The sequence below is a fragment of the Larus michahellis genome, chromosome 13 (assembly GCF_964199755.1).
Source record: "Larus michahellis chromosome 13, bLarMic1.1, whole genome shotgun sequence".
Taxonomy (NCBI): Eukaryota; Metazoa; Chordata; class Aves; order Charadriiformes; family Laridae; genus Larus; species Larus michahellis.
The window spans coordinates 6,506,026-6,532,234 of record NC_133908.1 but is presented as its reverse complement, the minus strand read 5'-3'; the positions used below and the strand labels follow the sequence as shown (position 1 = coordinate 6,532,234).

Genomic DNA, 26,209 nt, shown 5'->3' with positions numbered 1-26,209 from the left:
CAGAATGCCTGTGTGACTTCTGGAGAATTAAATCTCATCTGCTATGTCTGACAAGTTGCAAATTCACCTGAAAATCGTGATCACCTGGACTTCTGATGAAAGACTTGCCAAATGTGCACAAAAACCTTATCTTCCGTCCAGACTTCTGAATTAGAAGCATGCAGGTCCACCTGCATCGTGCAATCAGGATTTACAATAGTACCATGAACTATCAATATCATGAGCAAAAAATCAGTTCCTAATGACAAGGAGATTTTCATATGCGAGATATAGGAAGTCTGGACAGAAACAATTGCTGTCAACACAAAATACAGACAACACGCCTATAAGGAAAACAACTACAAGTTTCCTAATAAAGTCAACAGGCTGCATTCATCGGAATGAAAATTAGGTGGAGCCAGTGTCTTTTTCATATTCTTAGTTACAATGCCAGTAACTGCAGCACACACTGCGCTGTTCCAACAGTGAAATCTACTGGAAGACCAGTTTTGCTCAGCTTGCATTACTTTTATTTCAGTAAAATAATTTCTTTTGCAAAACAGGCATTTTACTTTCTGAAGATGTGAAATATAAAGAAATTAATATGTCTTATCTTTCCAAAGACACTTTAAACACTAATCATCAAGGCATAGAATAGGAAACACTAATCATCAAGGCATAGAATAGATTTCAGGTACACAACAGATTTGTGTTTACTTTATAGTATGTATTATTAACCTGATGGAAACAGTAATGACCAGATTAATGCAGCTGAGTCACTCTAGCTACAGCTGATTGTGTGCTGGTTTGCACTCAAAGATCTGGAACTATATTTAAAAAAAACCCAAAACCCAAAAAAACCCTTCTTTAGTAATATTATTAAAACAGACAAATTTTTAATTTAAGTGCTATTCAGGGGACAGTTTGTATACAGTATTCACATTTCGGCCGCCATGGACCCTGAGGGGGAGGCAAGCTGGTCTCACTTTTTCCTGAAATCTGCTCTCCTCAACATAAGCCCTGGCAGTCATCACCTGACAGCCGTGGAAAGATGTCAAAGGGACCACATGCAAGCACAAAGGCTAGTAGAGATATGTCTAGTAGTAGAGACTGTGAATCCCATTTCTTCCTAGTGCTTTGACAAACAGGACATTGTTGTCATTTAATATAAGAATGTGCCAAATACCAAATTTATTCAGAGCTGACTCCTTTGAAGCCAACAATGTTGCAACATGGATAAATTTGATGCCCATTCAAGAAATGGCATTAATCTGATTAGAAATCAGCTTGGAAATGTTTGGCAGTCGTTCAGAATTGCCTTTGAATATGATCTGTTCTAGAGATAGAAGTGCAGCATCATGCTGTCATTGCTGGACAGAATATCAGTAGTAACAGAGAGCAGTGGGAGTGGAAGGGGAGAGGTATGCACGTATCACAGTACTATACCGTGGGCGTATTCTTAAGCCTATTACCAGCTATAGTTCTAAGAAAAGGTGAATAAACTATGAAACCAGGAATGCCCTTCAATCCCCAAATGCTTATCTAGTCTCAGCCAAGTCAGTGAGCAAAATAGTCATCTAGGTGAGATAACAAATGAGAAAGGAGGAGGAGGAATGACAAATAGATGGAAATTGTGCACGTGATGCTCACACATTGTACCATGCTCCCGCAACCATTTACCCTATGATAGTGCAGATTAAGATGCCCAAAGCTGAAGAGAGAAGCACTGAAGTGTGTAACTGGTTTCTGTGAGACAGCTATGACCTTTGTCATTCCTCAAATTTTTCACTATCCTGTGCTTTAATAGCTTTGGTCATCTATTGCACTCTGTGTGCTGGCTCCTTCATCTCGGAGGAGGCAGGTGTGTGGTGTTGCTCAAGCTGTAAGAGTCCCTGAAGGTAAAACAGGACATGTCTGAAGAGCTATACTAGCTTTGTTTGCTGTTTTTATTTCCTGCCAGAAAATGAGCTACAGTCTCTTCCTCCTGGCTTTTGTGCTGGGCATTGGTGGAGCTTTCCAGTATGGGTTGCAGGTCTCCATTATCAACTCTCCTGCTGAGGTAAGCATGGACAACTCAAAAAATTGAGCTCTCAGCAAGAATTTCAATGTTCTCATGCATTCCTGCCTCTATTTGCAATCACTAACTTTTTAACTTTTGCTCTCAAAACTAGACTTATTGTGGTTTCTTGGTTCTAAGAGTCTAAGTGACTATCTGTAAGGTGAAATAGGATAGGGAAGGACTGTAGCACTAGAGCTGAGGTCAGCACTGATTCCTGCAGCTGGAAAAAGAAAATTAGGGGAAGTGTTTGTCATCCTGAATGGTGGCGAGGACATTGAGTTCATGTCCATATCACCACTTTGGGAACCCTCATCAAGAATGAGGGTGTCATGGAGGTTATGAACAATAGGTCAGAGAGACCTCACAGTGGGCCGCATCAAGGGAAAAATCCTGATTTCACTGAAATCAGTTGAAGTCAAACCTGAATTTCACTCAAGGCATCAGCCAGGATTCATCAGGTGGACGAGAGAGACATACAGACCAGCTGGAATGGAGGGGAAGATCAGTTAGCAAAACAATCAGGGTTTAGCACATAAACAGAAGACCAACCTGCCACTCTCTTAGTGGTACTCACTGTTGATATTTAATATTGATATATTTATTCATTGATTTATTCATTGCACCTTGTTGCTAGAACAGTAACTCAAGGAATGTTAGTGGCAAAATTGCCTTTAATTTCACTGGGGCTAAGCTTTCAACCAAGGTGTCAATAGAAATGTATCAAAAAGACCAGTAAGTAGCTAGGAGAAGTAAAAAAGAGGTGCAATTATTCAAAAGCTTGTTGACTGAGTCCATTGTTTTCTGTTTTTCTTTTGAAGTACATCAAAAGTTTCATCCGTGAGACCTGGCTGAAGAGATATGGCTCTTCTCCCACTGAAGAATTGATTACTTTGATGTGGTCCTTTGTTGTGTCCATCTACAGCATTGGTGGGCTTCTGGGGTCCTTGTCTGCTGGATATTTGTCTGTTAGATTTGGAAGGTAGGAATAATGATTACATTAGCCTTTCTGTTTACACCCAGAACTGCAAAAATAAGTGACCGTGTCTTGGCAGAAACACCGCTTGTAAAGTAGCACTGTGAGCAGCCCAGAGCTGCTTCAGATGAAGGATCAGTTCAGTGAAGAAACAGAATGGCAAAATCTGCCAGTGATCACAAAGAAAATCATACCCTCTCCCTTATAAATTCCAAAGCAAATCCAGTCTTGAGAAATCACATGAGGAGTGCATGAAGTTTTAAGTTAATTTCAATCAACTGCTCACAAAGCTTGTTCTTCAGTGTAGATATTGGCTCCACTGGAGGCATCAAAAGCTTCAACTAGCTTATCAGTCTGTGACAAATTTTTCTCATTCCCATTTCCTATTTCCCTCACTGCAGCCGATCTCGGAAGCTTGCAGTCTTTAACCACGGTACAATTCACACCACTTCTGTCAGGCTGAAGGATCGTCCATGTGAATGACACGTGGACAATATTTATGCTCACATTAATTTAAATGAATTCCAGGAAGAAGGCCATGTTGTTCACCAATATCCCTGCTCTGCTGAGTGCAGCTCTGATGGGACTCAGTCGGCTGTGTGGATCCTTTGAGATGATCATCGCTGGAAGAATATTTTCTGGAGTGTGTGGAGGTAAGTTAGCATTCCTACCTATGGTATTAAATAGTTGGGAGAGTAGTGACTGAAAGTCACAAGGATTTACCAGATTGAGTATACAGATCACAGATTTTTACTAAACCCTGCAGAGTGTCTGATTGCTGAATGCATTTTTAACTAAATAAGAAAGCACTTAAATTAATCATGTGTGACATCTCCATTTCTCATTCTTTTATCTTTACATCCAATCCATATAAAAAGTATTGCCAACTTGTGAAAAAGGCAAAACATGCGATATTTTAGGGGAGCATGCTCACTCAATAGAAAGCTGACCTTTGTTCCTGTTGCTGCTCATTGTGGCTGGTATACTGCCTTCCATATTGCAGCCAAAGGAATGGTTTTCAAGCTGGGCAATTCTAATTTCCAGATACTTCAGGTTACATTCTGCCAGTGTTTTTGATCCCTGAGCAGTTGGATAAAGATAATACTAACCAGCAGAAAAAATTAAGAGAGAGGATACATATTAATTATTTCACTGAGCAAATGGAATATATAGCATTTGTTAACTTGTTGGTTTCAATCACAAAATATGGCACATAGCATCGCAAGTAGACACTGAAATATATAATCTGAGATTAAAGGGAGCAACAGTAATGCTGTATATGTGGCTGTAGGAAACATTGTAAGAGGTCAGCCTGATGAAGAACAGATTTCCCTAGGGAACATACTTACTTAGTGAAATATTTAGCAAAGACGCAAGACTACGGTACTGGGAACATGCTTTGTGTCAGACAGACATATACTCAGCATGGTTAAAGAAGTATCTCAGAGTCTAATGCTATAGGCTTTGCCTGTAATGTTCCCCTCCAAAACACCAGACCTATGGGAGTTTGAATTGCCCTGACAGTCTTTTGCCACTACAGGTTTAGGTCTGAATATCCACCTTATGTATGCTGGGGAATGTGCCCCACGGAAGCTCCGCGGGCTGATAGCCATAACAGCTTCTACTGCCATTGCCATTGGAAAGTTTGTAGGATTTGCTCTGGGTCTCAGGTATGTGGGTCTAAGACCTGTTTAATTTATTCGGTTATTAAAATATATGCATATGTCAACGCAAGCCGGTGGATAGGCAGATCAGCAACTATTTTTAGGCATGTTTTCAGGGTACTCTAGGCAGCCAGACTGAATTAGCTCAGCCCAAATTCCTGATTTAGTTGAATGGGAAACAGAAATAATATAAAATATTTAATCATGAAGAATTACATTGCTTCCTAGCAAAGACAGATCAAAAGACAGACAATAAAAACCTTTAACAGATTTGAATGGGTTTGAAAGAAATCCATCTTTTGTAAGAACTGACCTTTACTCTTTATTTTTTTTAGAAGGAGCGGGGAATATCAGATTCATCCAAACTTTCTTGAAAATACACACAAACCAGCACACCCATTCATCAAACACACACACAAAACAAGAGGCCTAACGTGGATTCATTCTCCCCAGCACAGGCTCCTTCTGCCTGTCCCGTGCCAAAGCATTCCCAAGCATGCATCATTCTGGCCTCAGTATTCTCAAAGCTGCAGGAAACCCAGTGTCTGCTACTTGGGACAGTCAGTACCAGGCTGATAACCCCTGGATCCTGTCTTAATTGTAACCTGGGACTCTTTAGATCACAAGCAGAGGGATCAGCTACCACAGGTTCTTTCTTCAGTGCTTGTGCTGGGACACTGTTCCTCCCTGTGGGCCCTCAGCTGTCACAGGATAATTAGCCTTGCTGCACTCACTACTGAGCAACAGCTGGCAACACTGTGTAATTAGGTGTGCTGCATGCAACAGCACTCTGCTTTCCCCTTCCGCCTCCCATTGAGATTTTCATTTTTCTGGGCTGAGAAATGCTGGAGACTCCTGGGTGAGAGCTGCCAGGACACACGCAGCAGGGCAGAGGGACTGCCTGAGTCTGTGTGTGCTCACATGGCCAGTACGCATGGTTGCTTAGCTCCTCTCACTCGGCTGGTTTTGTTTCAGAGAAGTTCTTGGAGTAGATGCTCTCTGGCCTATTCTCATGGCAGCCAACGCGCTTCCTGCCCTCATTCAGCTTCTCACCCTCCCCTTCTTCCCAGACTCTCCCCGCTACCTGCTCATTGACAAAAAGGACAAGGAGGGGTGCATTAAAGGTAAGGAAATGGGCCACAAAGAGTTTGTTTTAGCAAAAAGCAGAAAATACAGTAAAGCCCCACATGAGCCTGGAAGGGAGGTACAGTTGGGAAAAAGACTCTTGGTCTTTTGTCTCTGAAACCACCTTCAGCTTTAATGAAAGACAGCCTCTTCCATTTTGATATTAGTGCTCTCTTGTCACTAATTATCTCTTTGGTTCTCCCTTACCCTCTGCCAGGATCCTCCGAGGGACGTGATCACACAGAGCTTGTATTTCCACCAATACAGATTCTGCCCTGAGCTGTCAGGGTGTGGATACGGTACCTTCTGGCTCTGTGTAAGAAAGGGATGCTCTTAACTGTCGTGCCATATCCATAAGCATTCCAGTTCTTCAGTAACCCTCACAGCAACTACTGACATAAACAGAGAAACAGCCATTGTAGGGTTTTAACTATCAAAAGAGAGAGCTCTTTAGATGTAGGCTTATTTTTTAGTGTAAGAGTCATTTTTCCTTGTCTGTGTTTCGGTACGTGCACTAGAATTGCACCTTTAGCTGGAGGGTATTCAGGGAAGGATTGGTAAGAATTCAGGTGTGATTTACATTGAAACATTGTAAGCAGCTGTTGGCCAAAGGTGAGGTCGTGATTAAGATTTATGGGTAAAAATAGATAGCAATGAACTGGATCTGTATCTAATCTGAATCCATAACTCTAGGAAGTTCACACAAGAGTGCCTGAAGCTCAAATAAGACACTCTGCAAGGCAGGAGGTAATCCTCTGAATTCATGTCTGTACTGGTGAGCTTGGACCAGGACTCATCTTTCTCTCCCTCTCCTTCCAGCTGTGAAGCAGCTCTGGGGAGATGGTGACCATATGGCTGAAATAGATGACATGATGGCAGAGCAAAAGGCCATCCATGGGGAGAAAGCTAAGAGCGTTTGTGATCTTTTTCGTGACAAATCTGTCCGTTGGCAGCTCATCACTCTCTTCCTTGTCGCCTCATGCATGCAGTTAATTGGAGTCAATGTGGTACGTGTGCTACTTTTCTCTGGTTTCTAGATCGCTTACTGTTTCTTGGTAAAAAAGCAAGCTTTGCAGTGAGCAGTAAAATGCTTACTGCAACAGTAGCTGTAAGGAGGGGATCTGTTGTTACTGTTTATTATAATCTTTTCCCATGGAAGTTTGGGACCTGGGATAAGTCAAGACTGTGTTTTAGCAAGTGTCATCTGAAGGCATCTATACGAATTACCCTATTATGATAAGAGAATGTAAGGGGATAAAATAAAATCTCAAATACAGAACAAGTAAAGAACAGCATAACCTCCTCTGTGTCTCTGAACTCCAGAATGCACTGACCAAAATTGTTCAGCCATTTCAGCACAAACTGAGTCAGGTTTGTCATGTACGTTGACAGTGCGCTTCCATACTCTTACTTCTTTGGGTTTCTTTCTAAATTCTTTAACTTTGCACTTTCTCAGATTACAGACAGTTACAGCATCCCAGTAATCTATGTGACAGTTACTGATATTACTCTCTAATATACCTTTTCTCTGGAAATATCTCTATCTACGTTTCCGTAGAAAGTATTGAGTATTGGAGTAGTTATTGTATAAAATGAGCTTATAAAGCTCATATAAGCATAAAAGTTTCAAAATCCAGATTAATTTTGCAAATTCAGAAAGACTTCAAGATTCATCAGACTCCTTTTTACTCCCACTAGTGAGCAGTAACTATATCAAGAAGGACCAGTAGTAACTGAGCCTATCAGCATTGGAATTTCTTATGCTGTAGGAATGCTTACATCCAGAAACATAGTGACTGTCATAATCAATGTAAAGGCTTAAAGATGATGTAGAAAGATAATTTAAACCATTTTCTTAGTACGTACTGTCCACATTTCTGTATTCTCCTCGTCCAAAGTACACGAGACACTAAAACATGGGAAAGATGTCAGATAGAATTATAACCTGTAACATAAGACAAAGGCTAGTGCTAAAAGCAAGCAAAAAAAAAAGAAGAAAAAGGCTGTATTTGTTTCTGACTTCAAGACAGAGCTGCTAGTAAAAGCTGTTCCGCACAAATAAGGCTCATTAAAACATTGAGTATTATTTACTGAAACCAAGAAGGTTTTCTGTTTTGCTAAGGCCTAATTAGTTATTTTCTGTCAAAAAAGATAGAAGCTAGTGTAAACATTACCACATGGGTACAACCTTCACACATTTCTCTTCTTTCCAGGTTTACTTTTATGCATACAATGTCTTTAAAAAGGCTGGAATCCCCCCTGCTCAAACCCACTACGTCTCCCTGGGAATTGGGGTCACTGAGATCCTTTCCACAATTCTGTGCGTAAGTGGCTCTTCAGCTGAATTTCATTCTGCTGCAATGCATGTTTCATTTCTATCTTTAGAAGCTACTGTAAATGAAGCTTCAGGAATCAAACTCCTGCAAATCAACAGCAGTGCTTCGCACTGACCACAAAAAATCATCTCCACACAGCCTGCAATCATAAGCTTTTGTGTTCAGTTTATGGGAGGACAGGAGAGTCTTTCCCTGAAAACCACCAGACAGCCTGAGCCAGCCTTGGGAGTTCCAGTTGCCCTCTGTAGGAAGGGCAGATGACCGACAGTGCCTGTGTCCGCTTGTCAGTAGGACTCGCAGCTGCAGGATTCATGGCAATTAACAGTGCAAGCATTTCCACTTTGCTGTCCTCCCTGGATGTTCTTTGCCTGCAGAGGCCACCTCAGGCCTCCGCTGCCTGGGCAATGCTCACTGCAGCCCTGCACCTCCCCAGCTTTCCCTCACTCCCTGAAGCTCCTGGTCCTGCTCAGTCTCCCCAGATGCCTTTACTCACCCTCCTAGAGGAGGTATGACATCCCAGTCCCCGACTCTTCAGAGATCCCCTGCCTGGAAGGTGAAGGCAGCTACCAGAGCAGCAAACCAGTGCCTGCCTTTGAGGTCTGTCCTTTGGAGCTGACAGCATGCCCTCCTGCTTGCAGGGTTTCCTCATTGAGCGTGCAGGGAGGAAGACACTGCTGTGGAAAAGCTACACTGTTCTGGCCTTGGCTTTAGTGCTCCTCACGGTCACACTTTCACTGCAGGTAAGACCCCACTTATGCATTAGAGCTGTGTCCCATCTTCATGTTTTATTGTGTGGCAGGTATCATTGCTATGTCCCTTCCCCTAAATCACTTTTTAGTGGGAGTAGAAGTATTTTTGGGGCTAACCATCATACTAACAGAGTTCTGTTCCCAGCCATGTACATGCAGATCAAAGCCAATAGCTTTATACAACCATGATCACTGTCAAGACTATCTCATTAAGTTTCTGGAAGTAGAGGAAACCAATGTATGTTTAACATTGACATACTTAGCAGTGACGAATGTTTCTAATGGAGCTGGATAAATAAAATTTTAATTTCTTATTTTATTTGCTATTCATTTCCTACCATAGGATTCCTTTTCCTGGGTACCATACTGCTCTGTTGCACTCATCTTTATTTTCATCATGAGCTTTGGCATTGGGCCAGGTTGGTATTTTCTACTGGAATGCTTTCATTTACTCATTCCTTCCTCACTGCAGCCTTTAGGAGAATTCCCAGGCATAGCTGTTCCACAGTTAGCATGAATCCTTACTCCTGATTCAGTGCAGGGGTAGATGTTCCCCTCCATACTGTGGTAGGAGGTAAAACTTCATTTGATATTGCATTCCTTCTCTCCTTCCTCCTGAAGAGCCAAGCAGAACCTCAAACACTTCCAGGTCAGTTAAAACCATTAACTTATATGGCAATATGAAGTGTGAGTTACAGAAGCATCTTGCAAAATTTCTAAACTTCCTTTTTTCCATTTTTTTCAGCTGGAGTATTATGCCCCTTACCCACAGAAATATTTATTCAGTCATACAGACCAGCTGCTTATGTTTTTAATGGTGTTACAAACTGGATCCAACTCTTCATCCTTGGACTTTTGTTCCCTTTCATTGTGGTAAGGAAAGCAGAGTGTTTTGTTTCAGTTCAGAGGAGGTTAGACCTTTCTTGAACCCAGAGCATACTTCCCTTTAGCAACACTTCAAGCAAAGGTCAGGGCCCAAACTAATTGCAGTTCTGATGACCTCTTTCTTTATACCCAGATATTTAGTGAAAGCATAGCAAAACCACAAAATGCTGCTAACTCTGCACAAACTGGCGTGTGACACTGGGAAACACAGAAGTGGTGACAGAGGCACCAACACTGTCAGACATAATTTGAATGTCATGAGGGGCTCCCTTCTTTTCCCCCCTTGTCCTGTATGTGCATCTCCTTTGGGGTTAATGTTAAATTAATCTCACCCAGCACTAGTAAGTAGCAGGAAACTAAAGCCTTTGCAGTTTTGGACAGTGCTGACATGCTATGTACCTCCCCCAGTCTTACACTGACTGAGAAGGATGGAGCAGAAAGGAAGAGTAACTGAAGCTCAGCACTTCTCTGAATTGTCAAGCAATGACACTCAATGTCCGCTGAGCATACAACTTTCCTCCTTAAAACAGGAAAGCAGAATTAGTTCATCTTAGCACTCGGTGCCATTCCCCAGGCGGCAGCAAGCAGGATTTACATCAACTGAGACCCTGACCAAGTTTATTAGTAAATACAAAACCAGAAATTCCGTATCATAGGAGAAAGAAATCTAGATCAATTTATACGAACACATTTTGTCTCTTTCTTTTCCTATAGGAAGGTCTCGGTAGTTTCTGTTTCATCATTTTCCTGATTTACTGTCTGTCCATGGCTGTCTTTGTCTTCCTGGTGATGCCAGAGACCAAAGGAAAGACCATGCTACAGGTCATGGAGGAGTTCAACCGCCTGAACTACCGTGGAAAGAAGAGACAGTTACAGCAGAGTAACTGCTCAGTGATGATTGTTACTAGACTTTGATAACAAACTCTCCACTCCGTATTTTGCTCTTTTATTACTGTAGTGCCCAGAAGCCTCACTAAGCAAGAGAAATTCCATTGCTCCACAAGCAGCACAAACACATATTTTAAAAGTAATTACCTGCAGTGCAGGGTACCGGATGAACTTGGTGGTTCTCTCCAACTGCTGAAATATGAGCTGAATTAAATCCTCTGCGGAAAAAAATCAAACACAGTGTATAAAGAAATAAGGTCTTTGTCAGTCCCTGCAAGTTAGCAGCTGTGTAAACTGAAAACACAGGATCTGCTATTTTTCTTACCAAAATGAGGACTCCACAGTTAGTGGAGGAAGTGAGTGTGGAAGGTTCAGGTATACAGCATATTTGTGAATCTCAGAGGAAAAGGAAGACAGAGCTTTCACATTGAAATTATCTGCTCCTATTAACAAATCAGTGCTGCCGAGCTTTCCCAGAGAAAGAGCTTCAGTCCAGCTGAAAAGAAGTGTTATCTCTTTAATCTGGTAGAAGAATACCTTGCCTATCAGTAGACAGAAGCAGTATGCAATGTTTCCCCCTCTTACAATTAGACTTGAGGGCAAGTACATCGTATGGGGGCAACCAGGATTTCCTTGAAGAGATTATGACCACACTTCTGTGACCTGTAGCATGGTCTTCATCCTTTTTCTTTTTTTTTTTTTTTTTGAGGGGGGAAGTCATTGCTATGTCTGAAGAAAAAAGGTGTAATGGAGGTATAAGGTCCTGATGGAGAAGCATCCAAGCATAACCTGTCACCTGAAGCCAAACCTCTTTGCTTGGTAATCAGGTACATTGCCTAGATTTTGGAGATTCTTCTCTAAGGACAAACAGGGATATGTCAGCACTGAAAGAAAGCATGAGCGAAGAAAGCAGAGCTGCAGGAAATCATGAGTGGGCTAATCCACAGTGAACAGGTTTTCCTTTTTTATTAGCAATGACTATGTAACATGCCTTCAGCCTAGAGTTGTTTCATGTCAGAGAGAAGGAACACTGGGTTTCAATGGGACTGAGTTTTCAAGAGTAACTGGTACTGATGAGACAAAAAAGAGTGGTGCCCCTCACGGAGAACCCAATCTGTATGTGTGAGTGTTTGCTTCTCTCTCCAGGTCTCTGAATACTCCACATTTTCATCACAAACATGGTAAAAAGGGCTTCACTTTCTGTATTCATTTCTATGCTACATAACACACTCTTACTGTTCTTCATCCCTTGCAGTTTACTGATAAGGAAATGCAAAAGCATTGACTAGGAAAACACATCCTATGATCATGCCTGGATTTGGTTTTCATTGATTGAATAGTCAGGGACAGAGGAGAGCCCATCTTCTGGGAGTGTGTTGTTGGGGTCAAGGAATATTGTGTCTGTCTTGTTCTGGAAATGAGATCTTCACTACTGACTGTTGCAGGTGCTGCACAATAAACTTTGCAAAAGGACCTGAATATTGAGTGCCAGTATTTTTCACAGCCCTAACGCTGCTGGCTATTTTATCTTCACACCATCCTCTAACAATATTTGTAGCAGTGCCAAGAGCTAATGCTAAGAGCAGCGGACTTCCCCAACGCAGCCATCCTTCCTGTGACAATCATCATATTACAAAAAAAGCTAGACGAAGTTTATAGTTTTAAGGCCAGAAGACATGAATTGCACGATACCACAGTAAGAACCAACATACATTCCTTCTTCTGGTCAAAAAAGCAGGGAAAAAAAAAAAAAGAAACATTTAAAGTATTTTGAAAAGAAAGGATTAGGTAAGACCTTTATTATTTTAGAAGTCTTTATTGTGTCCGGTCTTTCTCCATCTTACTGGTTCCCAGTGAGGAAGCTTTTAGTGTCTTATAGACACTAAAAACTCATTTCCTTATACATGTCTTTCTACAGTATGATCTTGTCCAGCACGCCTGACTGCTTCCCTCTGCTAGTAAATACTGTCTGCAAGAGGCAAAGTGTGGTAAATCATTAACGCTGCCATAAACTAGCATGGATTAGGAATAAAGGTTAAAGAAGTACTTTTGAATCTGCAGTGTATCTATTTGATTTCCAGGAACACATAAGTGCAACACATGGCATCTTTGAAAACAAAATCCCTCCAAGCCAAGGGTATTGGGTGAGCTAAGTACTGGGTCTGGAATAAGCACATTTCTTCTAGTGTTCAAATCACCACTGCACACTTGCTCCATTCCTATGCTTATGCCTACAACTGCTATTTGTGACTGACAGCTCTGGGATACTCTGCTGGACACAGTTCTGGTCTGATTCTAGGACATAAAGTGCCTGGTGGTGGTAAGAGAGGACAGGAGAGAGGTGGGCAATCTGGCTGCAGTCTTCTCTGTGCCAGCAAAATCTTTGGCTGAGGGGAGAGCAGTGACCAGTGTTAAGTAACTGGAGATTGAGAGTGGGAATTTTTAAGAAGCAAGAGAAAACCTAAATAAAGACAGGGATTCTTGCAGTAGTTATTGAAGAGAAAGGTAGATTCTGGGGTGTTTTAGAAGAGGAAGTGAGAACACTTGAGGAGTCTGGACTGAGAGGGGAATGAATGAAATACACCACCACAGCTGACGTGGAGGGGATAAAGATTTCAGGGAGAAGGAAAATGGAATAGGTGGAAAGAAGAATTCAGCTTGAATTATTTCACTGTATACTGATGTGCAACAAGGCACTCAGGCGAAGGATTTGGAAAGAGCATTAGTGGGACATCCAGCAGGAGAAAGGTCAAGGTGTGACTCAGCAAGCTCGCCCTGTGCTGCAGGGCACACAGCTCAGGGGACAGTAGCAGTCACTGTAACACGAAAAGCAAACTGTAGAAGGAATGCCAGTGCTTCCACCGGGCTCCTGAGCAAAGCTTCTGTTGCCTTCAGAACTGTAACCTCACCTTCCAGCCTCCCCTTTTGGCACTAGCCACAGACAGTTAAATCTTAGTAGTATAGAGTGAGCTATGCTGCATTCAATGTAGTACAAAATGTTATATTTAATACATATAAGCCTGAAGCAAGAATTAAGTTACACTCCTTGTAAATAGTCAAGTCTTTGGTTGATTCAAAATAATTTTTCTTAAGGTGAAAAATAGTTCTTAAAATCAAATCTTAAACCAGAACAAAATGAGCATCCTGCTCTGCCACACAGTAGGCCATCTTCATTGTTGTAGAGAGGGAAGAGTGAGGCTTCTGAGTGGTTCTGGAAACAGTGTGACCCTCAGTAAAGAACCTGGTGTTAGCAAGGACCCAATATGCCAATATTCAGGTACTTCATGTCCTGCAACTGGGAAATTACTCAAATCACATCAAGCAACTGAAAATCTCATAGCATGTAAGTAAAGAGGCATAACAGCTCAGCTACAGAATGAAGTGGCTTATCTCTGTAGTAGACTGGAGAGGGGGGAAACACTCTGCCTAAGCTGCTTGTCAGAGAGGTGAATAGGGACTCTGCTCCCCTGAAGGAAAGATGGTAGCACTGTCTGACCCTCACACACAACAGGAACACGCAGGTTTTTTAGCAGTGTGAATAAGGGGGAGCAATCCCAATACAAGAGGGATAAACATTTACTGATGTTGTAATTGGCTTGGCATATCTGGGTCTTAGAATAATTAAACCAGCAAGAAGAGTTCCTGGCCAGTGTTGCAGGAGAACAAAATTCAGCAAAACCAACATAGTTAGAATTTAACTTCTGTGCTATGATCCCAACTTCTTATAGTCTAAGCATAGAAAACATATCTCTCATCTGACAGACTTGACAAGGGCTCTCAGAGCAGGCAGGTTTTCAAGAGGAAATGGCTGGTTTCCTCTCAGACCTGGTGAGTATCCAGCTTCTTGTCTTCTAGCCCTAGTCACTAACAGCAGCGTGATCTTTAAAGATTACAGCAAAGGGAATCAAACAGTCTTTCTTGTAACAGAAATGAGCAACAGGGCACATGTTGGGGACAACATGGATTCAGCAATAAGACTGACTACACGGCATCTCTAGAAAAAATAAATACAAAAGAGTGAGATGTTTTAAAGAGGGCCTGGGAAACCAGGAAAGAATAGGCATTTTGAGGAATAGAGAGAAAACAGTAGTGGTGAAAAAGACAAAACAGAAAAAACCCTGCACTCTCAAGGATATTTGAAGATCTTCATCTGTTTAGAGTGTGACCTGACTAATGCCTGAAAACATACGTGCTTGTGAACAATGCTCTAAAATCTAGTGTACATTGTGGAAACACAGCATTTCAAATAGGAGTCATTTGAGTAGGGGCTCTAAAGATGCAGTTTTCTATGGGGATAATAAAACTGAAGTGTAAACAAACTTAAGTTTTAAGAGGATAGATTTGATTAATCTCTGGAAACCAGTGAACAATGTCTCTTAGGAGGCAAAGTTGAATGAAAAAATGGATCCAAGAAAGCTGTAGCTTCTTACTAGTACAAAAGCAAACACAAACTACATAAACAATGCTTTTATGATTTTTTTTTTTAATTTCTGTGGCTAGCAGAACTAACAGAATTAAAGACAGCATCTTTTCAGGCTCTAATAACCATGAGAGGAATATAAAGGAATCCACAGATTTGTATCTTAACAATTTCCCAGCAATTTTGCTTGATTATTGAAAAATTCAAAATTGATTTTTGCATTTTAAAGGCTTCTTAATTATAGAAATGTGAAGATATAAGATGTCATAAATTAACTCATGGTCTGAAAGCCATGCTGGTATCAGGAACTTAGGGTGTGTTTCGTCATCTTTGGCAGGTTCAATACCGGAAGTTATTGCTAATGATTATGGTGCTAGGAATTGGTGGAACCCACCTATCTGGTTTTCAGATGTCTGTGATCAATTACACTTCTCCGGTAAGAAAGGCCTTCATAAAATCACATCTGTAACTGCTCTTCAGGGGCTAGGCCTTACGCATTGAAGACGCTCTAAAAATCTGTTAGGTGTTGCTATATGAGTTTATTCCCAGCTCTTTCCAGTCCCATACTGTCCACTGTCAGAGAAGTTGGCATGAATGTTAGGAGCTGTACTCCAAAGACAACTTTCCACAGAATATCAGAAAGGCTGAAAAAAATGGAAAAGCAACACTGTTGCTGCTGTGGTCTATAGCTGAATGGAGGGACAATGGAAGCTTCGGTGGCTCCTTAAACTATTATTTTTCTTTTATAAAACCTCTCCAGCATCTCTAAAATGAAAAATTAACAATGTGTACAAACAACATATTGAAGCACACTCCTTAAAGATTATGCCATGAAGAAAAAGGTTAAAAATTAGCTGATGGAGTCTCATCCTTCAGTTCAGCGCTTTTCTCTTTCTATCCTCTACTTGCACTCAGTAACATTTCCATTTCACAAGATTCAATAAACGCTCACAATATTTTAGTGTAGGAGAGCCAGCATTGAACAGACTAAAAAGTATAATTAATTTTTGAAGTATTCTCTTACACTATTAGTCTGTATGAGAGGAAATATCAGTCCTAATTTGCAAATGAGTCCCACAGCCAAGCTTTTAGTAATGACTATTAATCTAAATTTTAAGTTGTTAATATAATGAAGAACTATTGTAATTAGTGCCTCAGTGGAATGAAAATCTCTTTCTCTGTCCCAGTACATTAAGAAGTTTATCAACGAAACTTGGATGGAGCGATACGGTTCTGTGCTGCATCAGGAGACACTCACATTATTGTGGTCCTTCATCGTGTCTATATACTGTGTAGGTGGAATGATAGGGTGTCTGTGTAGTGGGTACCTGACTGCAAAATATGGAAAGTAAGTATATTCCCCAGCAAGGGAAGCAATTAAAAATTACTCACCTAATATAATGGATGTCAGAATTCTCACTGCCCCCTTCTGGTGCAGAATTAACTCTACTCAGCATGTATAACTACAGCTAGGTACATTAGAGAGACAAGAATATGCAACTATTTCTGATTCCCTTTTCACAGTTTTTGATGCCATACAATTCCTATATTTTTTCTGAAATTTTAGTAAAAAATAAATCTCTGAAATTTCTTTATTGGGCAATAATGCCCTAGGAAGCCCAACAGCACTGCAGTAGTGCAGAATAGGATAGATATTCTGCAGGCCAAAGCTTTTTCTTTTCTTTTTTTTCTTTTTTTTTTTTTAATTGATCGCACAGCCTTTTGTGCAAGTTCATTTCTCTGTAAGAATAATCAGTGTTTCAGCAAAGATAAGCAGAAATCCTTCAGGTCACATTCAGAACCCTCTCTTTGAGGGTATCCATAAAGGACAAAGCCAGAACTCCCTAGCTTGAGGTGGGCCGTGAAGCAAGTTCTCAGTGAAGTTAGATTTGCTTTGTTCTGGGGACACGTGCAGGGTTTGAGAGGGGAGCCTTGCCCAGAAGAAAGAAGTGAAAAAGACCAATCCTTGTCAGTATTTATCGTGCAGGAATTTCCTTCAGCCTCATGGTGTGTTCACATAGTGTTAACGTGGAAAAGAGGAAACTAGCTTCTCCCTTTCCACTCCCCTGCAAAGACAACATGCCTTTTCATAATCTGATATGGTTGTCCTATGGTTGTCCTATAAGCAATGGATTTAAACATTGCCACAGCTTGGTCTGTAAATCCAGAGAACAGGGAGATATTAGTCAAAAATGAAAAAGTAAAACACGGATGATACCCGTGTGTTGTTCGCTGTTGCAGGAAGAAATGTCTGCTGGTCAATGACGTGGTCCTACTAGTAGCTATGCTGCATACTGGCTTCAGTAGGAGAGCCAAATCCTTTGAGATGATCCTGATTGGGCGCTTCCTAGAGGGCATCGGTGCTGGTAGGACTCCCCACTACTCCATGTTAATGTGACTTCTTTGGGGTGAATACAGAAATCTTCCTGCTGGGAGTACCCAGGCATGCACAGTAGCCCCAGTGGAACAAGGAACAGATTGGGAAAAGGTAAGATGAGCTGTCCTTTGCCTTCAAGAGGTCTTGTTGAGAGAGAGAGATCTGATGGATTAGCTAAACATCTTGCTTAAAGTAAAAGGTACATTTTCAGCCTAATATTGTGGAGGATATATAGCAAACAGTTCAGAAGAGAGAGGATAGAACTACCTTTAGCTGACGGTGAAATTAAAAGGGACCTTCTGTCTTGCTTTCTATAGCTTTAGGTCTGTCCTGTTTCCTTTGCTTTAGGAATAAATATGAATGCCCATGTTCAGTATGCTGGAGAGATCTCACCGAAGAAGTTGCGTGGATTTGTAAATGTGACCTCCTCTGTGTTTCTTGCACTAGGAAAAGCTGTAGCAAGAATTCTTGGATTACGGTACTTGTGCTACCCCTTCTCATCCTATTTTCTATTTATTTTTATTCTGTATGGCAGGAAAATGTTGTTCCCCCAATCCTAGAAATGGACATACACTAAGGGTGGGGTTTTACTTAGATTAACTACAGCTCTCAAAAAGGAAGCATCTACCCAATACCAGTCACTGAGGTTCCCTTGTTATTCACTGAAGAGAGAAAGGCCCTTCTCTTAAGAGAGGATGTACCCCTCTCTGGAGGTGTGGTCTCTCTGCTGAAGTTAATAAGAAAAGATTGTATGTAAACACTCTTAGTAAACTTTTGATATCTGAAATCTTTGCTAATTTCTTGATAACCTCATACAGAATGGCAGTATTGGTTCAGAAAGCTCTTGTGGGAATATTCAAACTCCATTGATCTTTAGGAAGTATTCAAATTATGAGAAAAAATTCAGTCTTGCAGTAGAACTAAAGTATTAGTCTGTTTTCCTTTCACTACCTAAACATCTTCTATTTCAATTTATCTTTTCAAGGTCTGTATGTATATTGTGTCTATTTAGCTAGCCAAACTAGTTATAGACTAGTTATAGACTGTAATTGTACTGGACTATAAACACACTCTAACATCCTTTCATAGAGATCTCTTAGGAACTGAAGACATGTGGAATGTGCTATTGTCCTTCTCTGGGTTGTTGGCATTGATTCAACTGCTTTTTTTGCCATTCTTTCCTGAGTCCCCTCCCTATCTCTTGCTGCAAAAAGGAGACAAGGCTGGTTGTTTGAAAGGTAAAATAAAACTTTAGATACTTCATTTGTTACACTGTAACTCTTGGCAAATTGAAGCTAATAGAGAGAAACAGCTTTTCTATTAGCCAAACACAGGCTTCTTGATAATTACATGATTAAAGATCTTGTAAAGATCATAGTATTGAATTATATTACTCCAGACTAAAAGGAATAATCAGAAATATTTAAGATTTACCCCTAAATACTACAGCAAGCTGAAAGCCATTTTCCAGGGCAATCTCAGCATGTTCCATTAAGCCATGCTCTAGTTCTTTCCTCAGTGACTGATGAATCAAAGCATGTACTGAACTGAAAATGTTGCAAACATCATTAAAAGCTGAAAAACACAGAACCGAGTGGATCAGATGATGGAGGAGTATGCTTTGTTCTGTCTCTTCTGTAGCCATGAAGCAACTCTGGGGAGAAGGGAATTATCATACAGAGTTTGATGATATGATGAAGGAAAAGGCTGTAACAAAAGGCATCAAAATCATGAACGTCCTAGAGGTGCTGAAAGAACCATCTGTATATCCGCAGCTGAGTACCATGCTCCTTCTTTTACTGAGTCTACAGTTCTGTGGCCTGAGTGCAGTTGAGTATACCCTATTTCCATGTGTAGATCTACTATGAAGTAATCAAAGTGCCACAATTCCAACTTGTCACTTTCCTCTGGATCTACGTTATTCCTCCTCACACAGAGCTCACTGTCAGTGAAGCTCTGTGGTATCATCACTAGTATTCTTCCTACCTTTATGGGAACTTCTAGGGTGGGAACACAAGAGATTCAACTCAGCAAAAGTTCTGCAAGGGCACTGTTGTGTTCATTCCCCAGTGGTATTATCAAAGACTCTGTAGGAGAAAGGGTTATAAATGCCCTATGGCTTGCTACAGCCCAGAGATCTATTTATCTAGACATACATCTCTACTTTCTTTGACTTCTGCAGTAGCAGATATCCAGCTATTGCCATCCAACTTTCATTTTATTTGATAACGGAGATTTATCCATGAAACTATTTCCTTCCAGTCATTTAAGTATACAAAGTGGCTGAGCCCAATACAGCACAAGCTAGTAGTCATTCCCCTGGATGTCATTTTTATCACTCGCCTATGGGTCTCTTCCGATAAGCCTTATTTAAGCCTGTGCACTCTGTTAGAGCTTGTTCATTTTAATTCCCAGCAACGTGGGCAGAGAAGGCACCTCTGCTCTCTGCTGACAGGGAAATGGTGCCCAGTCCATCAGGAACCTTGCAGATGAGCAGCTTCTGCTTAGCAACTGGAAAACAGTGACAGAATCAACTATTTGTATGACGATGTATGGTCTAGTATGACTGAGACCTGCTTTTCTTTTTCCTCACTGCCTATCTTGTTCTTTTCCTCTTCCTCTTTGTCAAAACAACATCTTTCTCCCCTGTCTTACAGGCAGTATGCTCCTTTCAACTCCTTTTTTTTTCTGGGCTTTCAAATCCCTTTTCTTCATCTCCATTAACATTTAGATTTTTAATACCTCAAGTAGGTATGCCATCTCCAGCAAACCCCAATAATGTACTGTTGGTTTTGCAGTGATGACAAATCTAGTTCAAAATGATGCTGAATAAGCACATATCACATTTATTGACTATGCTTAATTTAAAAAATGTTTCTTATTTCCCAGATCACCTTTTACACCTCAGAAATTTTTCAGACAGCCAACCTGCAAGAAAGCATAATTCCATATGTATCTCTAGGAGTAGCAATCTCCGAGCTTGTCTCTGTCATCTTCTGTGTAAGTCAGATCTTTCTGGGGCTTTAAGAGGTAAAGTACATGTGAGTTGAGTCTATTATTCCTTAAAGAAAATTAATCTTTTCTTTGTGAACTAAAGAATTTTTCTGTGGCACTGCATAAATCTGTAAAGTGGTTGTTACCATCTCCTCCAAATTTTATCCTTTTACATCTTTTTTCCCATCTTCATTCTCCATAATTTCATATAAAAATCCCTCTCTTACTCATACGGATATAAATGAAATGTCATTCAAATATATCATCATATCATCATAAATATATATATTTATTTCCATATATTTGTGTATAAATACATATTCAAATGGAATCATTGCATGGTTCCATGTATTACAGTGTTTATAAAGAAGTAGCTGCAATGCCGGGCAGCAACGGTAATTCATAGCATTAGAGGTGCTAGGAGGAACTCAATAAAATATCAGACTTGGTACCAATAAGATTTGTGTTCTCCAAAGTAAAAAGAACTCAAGAAGAATGTTTGATTGGCTGGACAGCTGACAACTGGATTTTGCCATGCTTCCAGTGATACGCAATTATTTTCTACTCTTCAGAGCTCCATTATCGATCGTTTTGGACGTCGGATACTCCTGTGGGGTGGTTATTTGCTGATGGCACTGATACTGGTGTTGCTTGAAACAAGCCTTCTACTGGGCGTAAGCAAATGTTTCTCTGGGGGTGGACCTGCATCAGCATTTTTTGTGCAGGACAGCAGATAGTCAGCCTTGGCTTCCATGTCCAAAATAGTAGGTCAGAATATCTTCTGAATACAAACTCATAGCCTCATCTCTTGTGGTTCACGAGAGATTTAAACATTTCTCTGAAGTTGTCTAATTCAATAAGGTAATTACGTTAAATCAGTAACAATTTTCCCCATGCTATCATTAGCTTGGAATTCGTTACTTGTTTTTCAGACCAAGGTGCAGTTTAGATCACCTCTGTAGATATGACACTGCAGGCTACTTTTGGCCTTCCACTGTATTCAGTACAGAGAGATAAGTAGTTCTAGTGAGCATCTACTACAGAATCCAGCGTTGTGGGCTTTTTCATAAACATTGCTTCTCCTATATGTATTGATCAGCTGCACTACATCTATAATATTAAATTTCATTCTCTTCCCTCCTTTTGCCTTTGTCTAGGATCAATTCCTCTGGATGCGTTACTGCAGTGTTGTTCTCATCTTTTTATTCCTTATTGCCTATGGAATAGGACCAGGTGAGTACAACAATAAAAGCAGCAACAGGAAACCCTAGGCCATGAGGATAAGCACAGGCCATGGATGCATGGAAAGGGAACCAGACTGTGTGAATGCCTCTTCAAAAATCAACAGCTTAGTTTGGACTGAAATTGGGGAAGCCCCAATTTTTGACGAATTAATGACCCAAGAAACAATTTCTTTAACAAATTACTTGAAACGATTCAGACCCTGATGAATCAGGACCCTGTTTCCTCTCAGTGGATTACAGGTTCATGCCAAAAAAATACTTGTTAATCAACTTGTTTTGGAGGATATGAATGCTGTTCAGTGCATACAGGTGCAACTGGTCCATCTCTGTCTTTGTCTAAGGGCAGAGGTAGCCTCTTCTAAAATACCAGTTTTCTCAGCTCATGTGTAAAATCCTACTCTATTAAAGAAGGATACCTGATAGCATGTATAGTCTGTCTCTTAGCATTGCTCTATCCTTTTTCATCCTCTCTTAATGTCACTCTGAACCACCTACATGGGTAATGACAGAACCAAACTTACAGCCCTCTATTAGGATGTCACTCACCTGAGACGAGTATTTACTCTGAAAGTTCCCTGACTAAACATTACTGTTCACAGAATCACAGAATGGTTCAGGCTGGAAGGGACCTTAAAGATGATCTCGTTCCAACCCTCCTGCCCTGGGCAGGGACACCTCCCACTAGACCAGGCTGCTCAAAGCTTCATGCGGCCTGGCCTTGAACACTTCCAGGGATGGGGCATTGACAACTTCCCTGGGCAGCCTGTTCCAGTGCCTCACCACCCTTACAGTAAAGACTTTCTTCCTGATATCCAATCTAAATCTACCTTTTTTCAGTTTGAGGCCATTACCTCGTGTCCTACACTTGTCCTAGTTTAGTTATTACAGTCTCCAAATTCAAATGGCAGCCTTCATAATTGTAAGGGCTGTACATGAGGACCATGAATGTCTTGAAAACCTAACAGAATGCCCACGGTAGCAGAACCCAGGTGTCTCCTATGGGCAATGGAGAGAAATAGGCCATCATCAGGGCCATTCATCTCCATATTTTATACATCTTAGGTGGACATCAGGGGTGTCCCTCTCTCTCCATGGACTGTAAGAGAAGTCTGTAGGGGAATTCAGATAGAGATGTCTGTGCTGCCCAAATTTATATGATCTCACAGTATCCTGACTTACTGGGGCCGCGTTTGACCAGTGACATCAGTTCACTCACTTTGAAGAATATGGTTAACTACAACAATGGGTTTACTGTTTTTTTATGGTTTTTCCTCAGCTGGAGCCGTCGCATCCGTCATGAATGAAATCTTCACGCTCTCAACAAGGTCCTCCGCTTTTGTAATTGGTGGAATCGTCATTTGGCTAGGCCTCACTTTCACTGGAATGATTTTCCCCTTTGCTGTCGTATGTAATTTCATTCAAATTTTCCTTTGACTCTATCAATTTAAACTGGTTTTCTAGGCTGGTCTGGACAGGGAGTAGGATGAAATGCCCTGTGGATGATCAAAGCTGTGAATCCCTTGTTGCTACTGGCACATGGAGGCCATTTATGTAAAACATTTCCCTAGACTTCAGACATTCCTCTGCTGCCTCAAGAATAAATTGAAAAGATAAATAAATATTGCTTCTGTAAAATCAACTTATTCCTCATTTCACAGGGACAAATCAAGAATTTTCAAGAATCTACAGGGGCACGTGTTGCCAGTGAAATTACTCATCTTATTCTATTTTTATCTCCAGATGCTTCTTGGTCCTTTTTGCTTCCTCATCTTTATTGGTGTCCTGATCATTTCAGCGGTTCTCATCTACCTGTTTCTCCCAGAAACAAAAGGGAAGTCAACTTCTGAAATCACAGAAGAATTCAAAACACGTCAATTTAAGAAGAAACGTCATCAGACTGTGGAGAAGAACGCTACTGAAGAAAAGACATTCTGCACCAAGCTCTGATAGGCCACCATAAGCAACTTCCACTGACAAAAAGCCCTGTCTCAAAATTGAACTGAAAGCTAAACCTTAACATGGACTTTTCTCAGTAAAATGTAATCCAATAAGTAATGCACAGATAGCTTGTCATTAATTCAAGCAGTCCTATCTTATATTCATCTTTGCTTTTCATGGTGAGAGACCATGTCTCCTTCCTAGAACAGCTCTGTAGCAGGAAGACATTATTAACTCCAGGCACTTCTCAGGACTAGCACATGAAAATAATTTTCAGGCATAACACATCAATTTTATTCCAAGTCTTTCTCCTTTGCTATCATTTTAAAGAAGCAGGATTTGTCTCTGTGTTTCTTATTTTGTAAGAAAGCTCTGCGCAGGATTAAGAGCAGGATGAAGAGAGGATGAAACATAAACACAGATCTTGCAAACAATTTTCATGTAATCTCTTGATGATATCACACTGTAAAGGACATAGTATTGATCATGAACACACCACATAAACAAATACCAAGTAGAATAACAAAGATAACTCAATTTTGTTCTGTTTTCTCAAGCTGACATCAAGTAACTGTATGTCCTGATTGTCCCTATAATGACTGTCAGGGATTAGCCCTGATCCCTGGGCAATTGGTAGAGAAGAACTCTCACCTGCATCCTCTGGAGCAAACTGACTGCACCCTCCATGCATTTCAGTTGTAGCAAAATCTGGAGCAAGTTTCTGTAGTGTAAGCAATGCTCTCAGCCTTATTCTGGGTACCTCGTGGATGGCACAAGGGTTAACAAACATAAAACATACAGGCAGTGCTGAGAGCTAGAGGACCAGAGCCCTGGAGTGAGACAGGGAGTAAGACACTTTGAGACAGTACTGAGAGAGCAGACACTTTGAAAATTTAGTCCATTTTATAAATAATTAACTGCTCCAAGAAAGAAAAGCAGAAGCTGTGACAGCAAATTTCTGCTAGCTGTGTACTGGCCTAGGACACATTGCACTCTACTAGTGCGCATCAGCACTGCTGTGCTCCACACCACCCCTTTACTGCCGCTATTCAGGAGTTGTTAATCCTGCTGACCACTGCAGCATCCAATCACTTCCCTCCCCAAACCCTTCTACCTTCGTATAGGACAATCAATTACTTTTCCATTTTCTGTAACAGTTCCAAATGGTGTACCATGCCTCCTGTTTAGTAGGACCACAAGTCCTATCTTTCTGCAGTTTAACCATTCACATTGATTATCATTTTGCTGGAGCACTGAATCAGTTTTGAGTTTCATGGAGTTTTCTATTTAAAAAATTCAAATAATGTGCTTGCTACTTAATAGACAGAATAAGCTCTGATATTAAAGCACCAGTGTGTGTTCCAGCAACTGAAACCTGTGTTAGATTTTATATTTGACCTGGTTTCACTCCCTGTATCAAAACAGGGAGCACTCATGCTACAAAATGTCCCCATTCATAGGGACGTCTCCTGTTGAGTCATTGAAATACTTAATCCATCTGCTTTAAGTGCTGTCCAATTGCTGCAAAAAACATCAGTCAACAGAAATCATATGAAGTAAACATTAACCTCAGCCTCAGAGTCAGATGACTACTTAAGCAGAAGGTGCAGAAAAGGCATGACAGAAAGCACTTCCTCAGTCTAACAGAGTTCTGTCTGCCTGGGATCAGCCACCCTTTTGATAAAAGATGGAAAGATTCCTTTCAGAAGTGGTGAGTACTACAGCTGCCAGCATCGGCTGTTAATATGAAGCTGTCGGAAGAACTGAGAGGTTACCTGTTGCAATTACTATTCCTAAAGAAAATACAATACATATGTACCAAACTATTTTCAAAATAATAGAGTGGACTGTGGATGCTCTTCAGATAATCGTTCTAATTTTGTTACTGTAAAAATTAGAGCTAGCATTTAAAATAAAAAAAACAAAAGACACAGAATGAACTTTCTGGACTAAATCATCACAGAAACATTGAAGGAAATTCTAGCTGAGAAAAGAAACTGATTTCTTAAAAAAGGTTAAAAAGTCCTCTAGTACTTAAATGGTGAGGCATTTCCACACTGTTTTCACCTACTCCCACACTTTCCCATGTACAACCGTGACACTATTAAGCTTTCCTAGCTAGTAGCCTGATAGCGATATGAAATTGTGCATTTGAAAATAAAGGTTTTATGGATTTGTTAATCAATTAAAGTGAAGAAGAGTAAAACCCCTGGTAATCCAGAACCTTTATTTGGCTGATCTTTTTTGCATTGATGCTTTGCATGTTCTGCTGAGATTATTTAAGCATCATAAAACAAGACGATATCCTAGAAATGTGGGGACTATGATATCACCAGTTTCTTTTGTGATGAGCTTGTACTATTCCTTGCAGATTCCGTACCAGTGGTTGTTTGTAATGCTCTTTGTGTTGGGAATTGGTGGATCCCTCACGACTGGCTTTCAAAGCTCTATGATCAGCTACTCAGCCATGGTAAGAAAAGCTTTAAGCAGATACAGCATCTTCAGAAGTCATTGGTAGTGGGATCAAAATGGAAAGGATGCTTTCCAAAATAAGCTGCAAAGTGTTTCCATTGACTTT

The 26,209-nt window shown here is 40.7% G+C and overlaps 2 protein-coding genes across 2 annotated transcripts; both read left to right on the top strand.

The window, feature by feature from the left end:
* Positions 1-1,942: 1,942 nt before the first annotated feature.
* Positions 1,943-10,685, top strand: LOC141750772 (solute carrier family 2, facilitated glucose transporter member 11-like). The gene is made up of 11 exons (XM_074606479.1): positions 1,943-2,038; positions 2,857-3,017; positions 3,540-3,664; positions 4,552-4,681; positions 5,651-5,799; positions 6,620-6,807; positions 8,014-8,124; positions 8,775-8,876; positions 9,229-9,304; positions 9,631-9,758; positions 10,485-10,685. The coding sequence occupies exons 1-11, from the start codon at positions 1,943-1,945 to the stop codon at positions 10,683-10,685; spliced, it is 1,467 nt and encodes a 488-aa protein (XP_074462580.1).
* Positions 10,686-14,443: 3,758 nt separating this feature from the next.
* On the top strand, positions 14,444-25,848 carry LOC141750820 (solute carrier family 2, facilitated glucose transporter member 11-like). Its single transcript, XM_074606575.1, has 12 exons — positions 14,444-14,486; positions 15,416-15,514; positions 16,266-16,426; positions 17,320-17,444; positions 17,804-17,933; positions 18,545-18,693; positions 19,097-19,284; positions 20,345-20,455; positions 21,022-21,123; positions 21,607-21,682; positions 22,970-23,097; positions 23,434-25,848. Exons 1-12 carry the CDS (start codon positions 14,463-14,465, stop codon positions 23,638-23,640), a joined length of 1,500 nt encoding a protein of 499 aa, XP_074462676.1. The 5' UTR covers positions 14,444-14,462; the 3' UTR covers positions 23,641-25,848.
* The last annotated feature ends 361 nt before the right edge of the window (positions 25,849-26,209 follow it).

Excerpts from the sequence above, each read along its gene's own strand:
- LOC141750772 (XM_074606479.1), top strand. The coding sequence starts at position 1,943 with ATGAGCTACAGTCTCTTCCTCCTGGCTTTTGTGCTGGGCATTGGTGGA. Across the intron at positions 2,039-2,856 it reads TTATCAACTCTCCTGCTGAG|TACATCAAAAGTTTCATCCG; the intron begins GTAAGCATGGAC and ends TTTCTTTTGAAG. Across the intron at positions 5,800-6,619 it reads CAAGGAGGGGTGCATTAAAG|CTGTGAAGCAGCTCTGGGGA; the intron begins GTAAGGAAATGG and ends CTCTCCTTCCAG.
- LOC141750820 (XM_074606575.1), top strand. The coding sequence starts at position 14,463 with ATGGCTGGTTTCCTCTCAGACCTG. Across the intron at positions 14,487-15,415 it reads CTGGTTTCCTCTCAGACCTG|GTTCAATACCGGAAGTTATT; the intron begins GTGAGTATCCAG and ends CATCTTTGGCAG. Across the intron at positions 17,934-18,544 it reads GCAAGAATTCTTGGATTACG|AGATCTCTTAGGAACTGAAG; the intron begins GTACTTGTGCTA and ends ATCCTTTCATAG.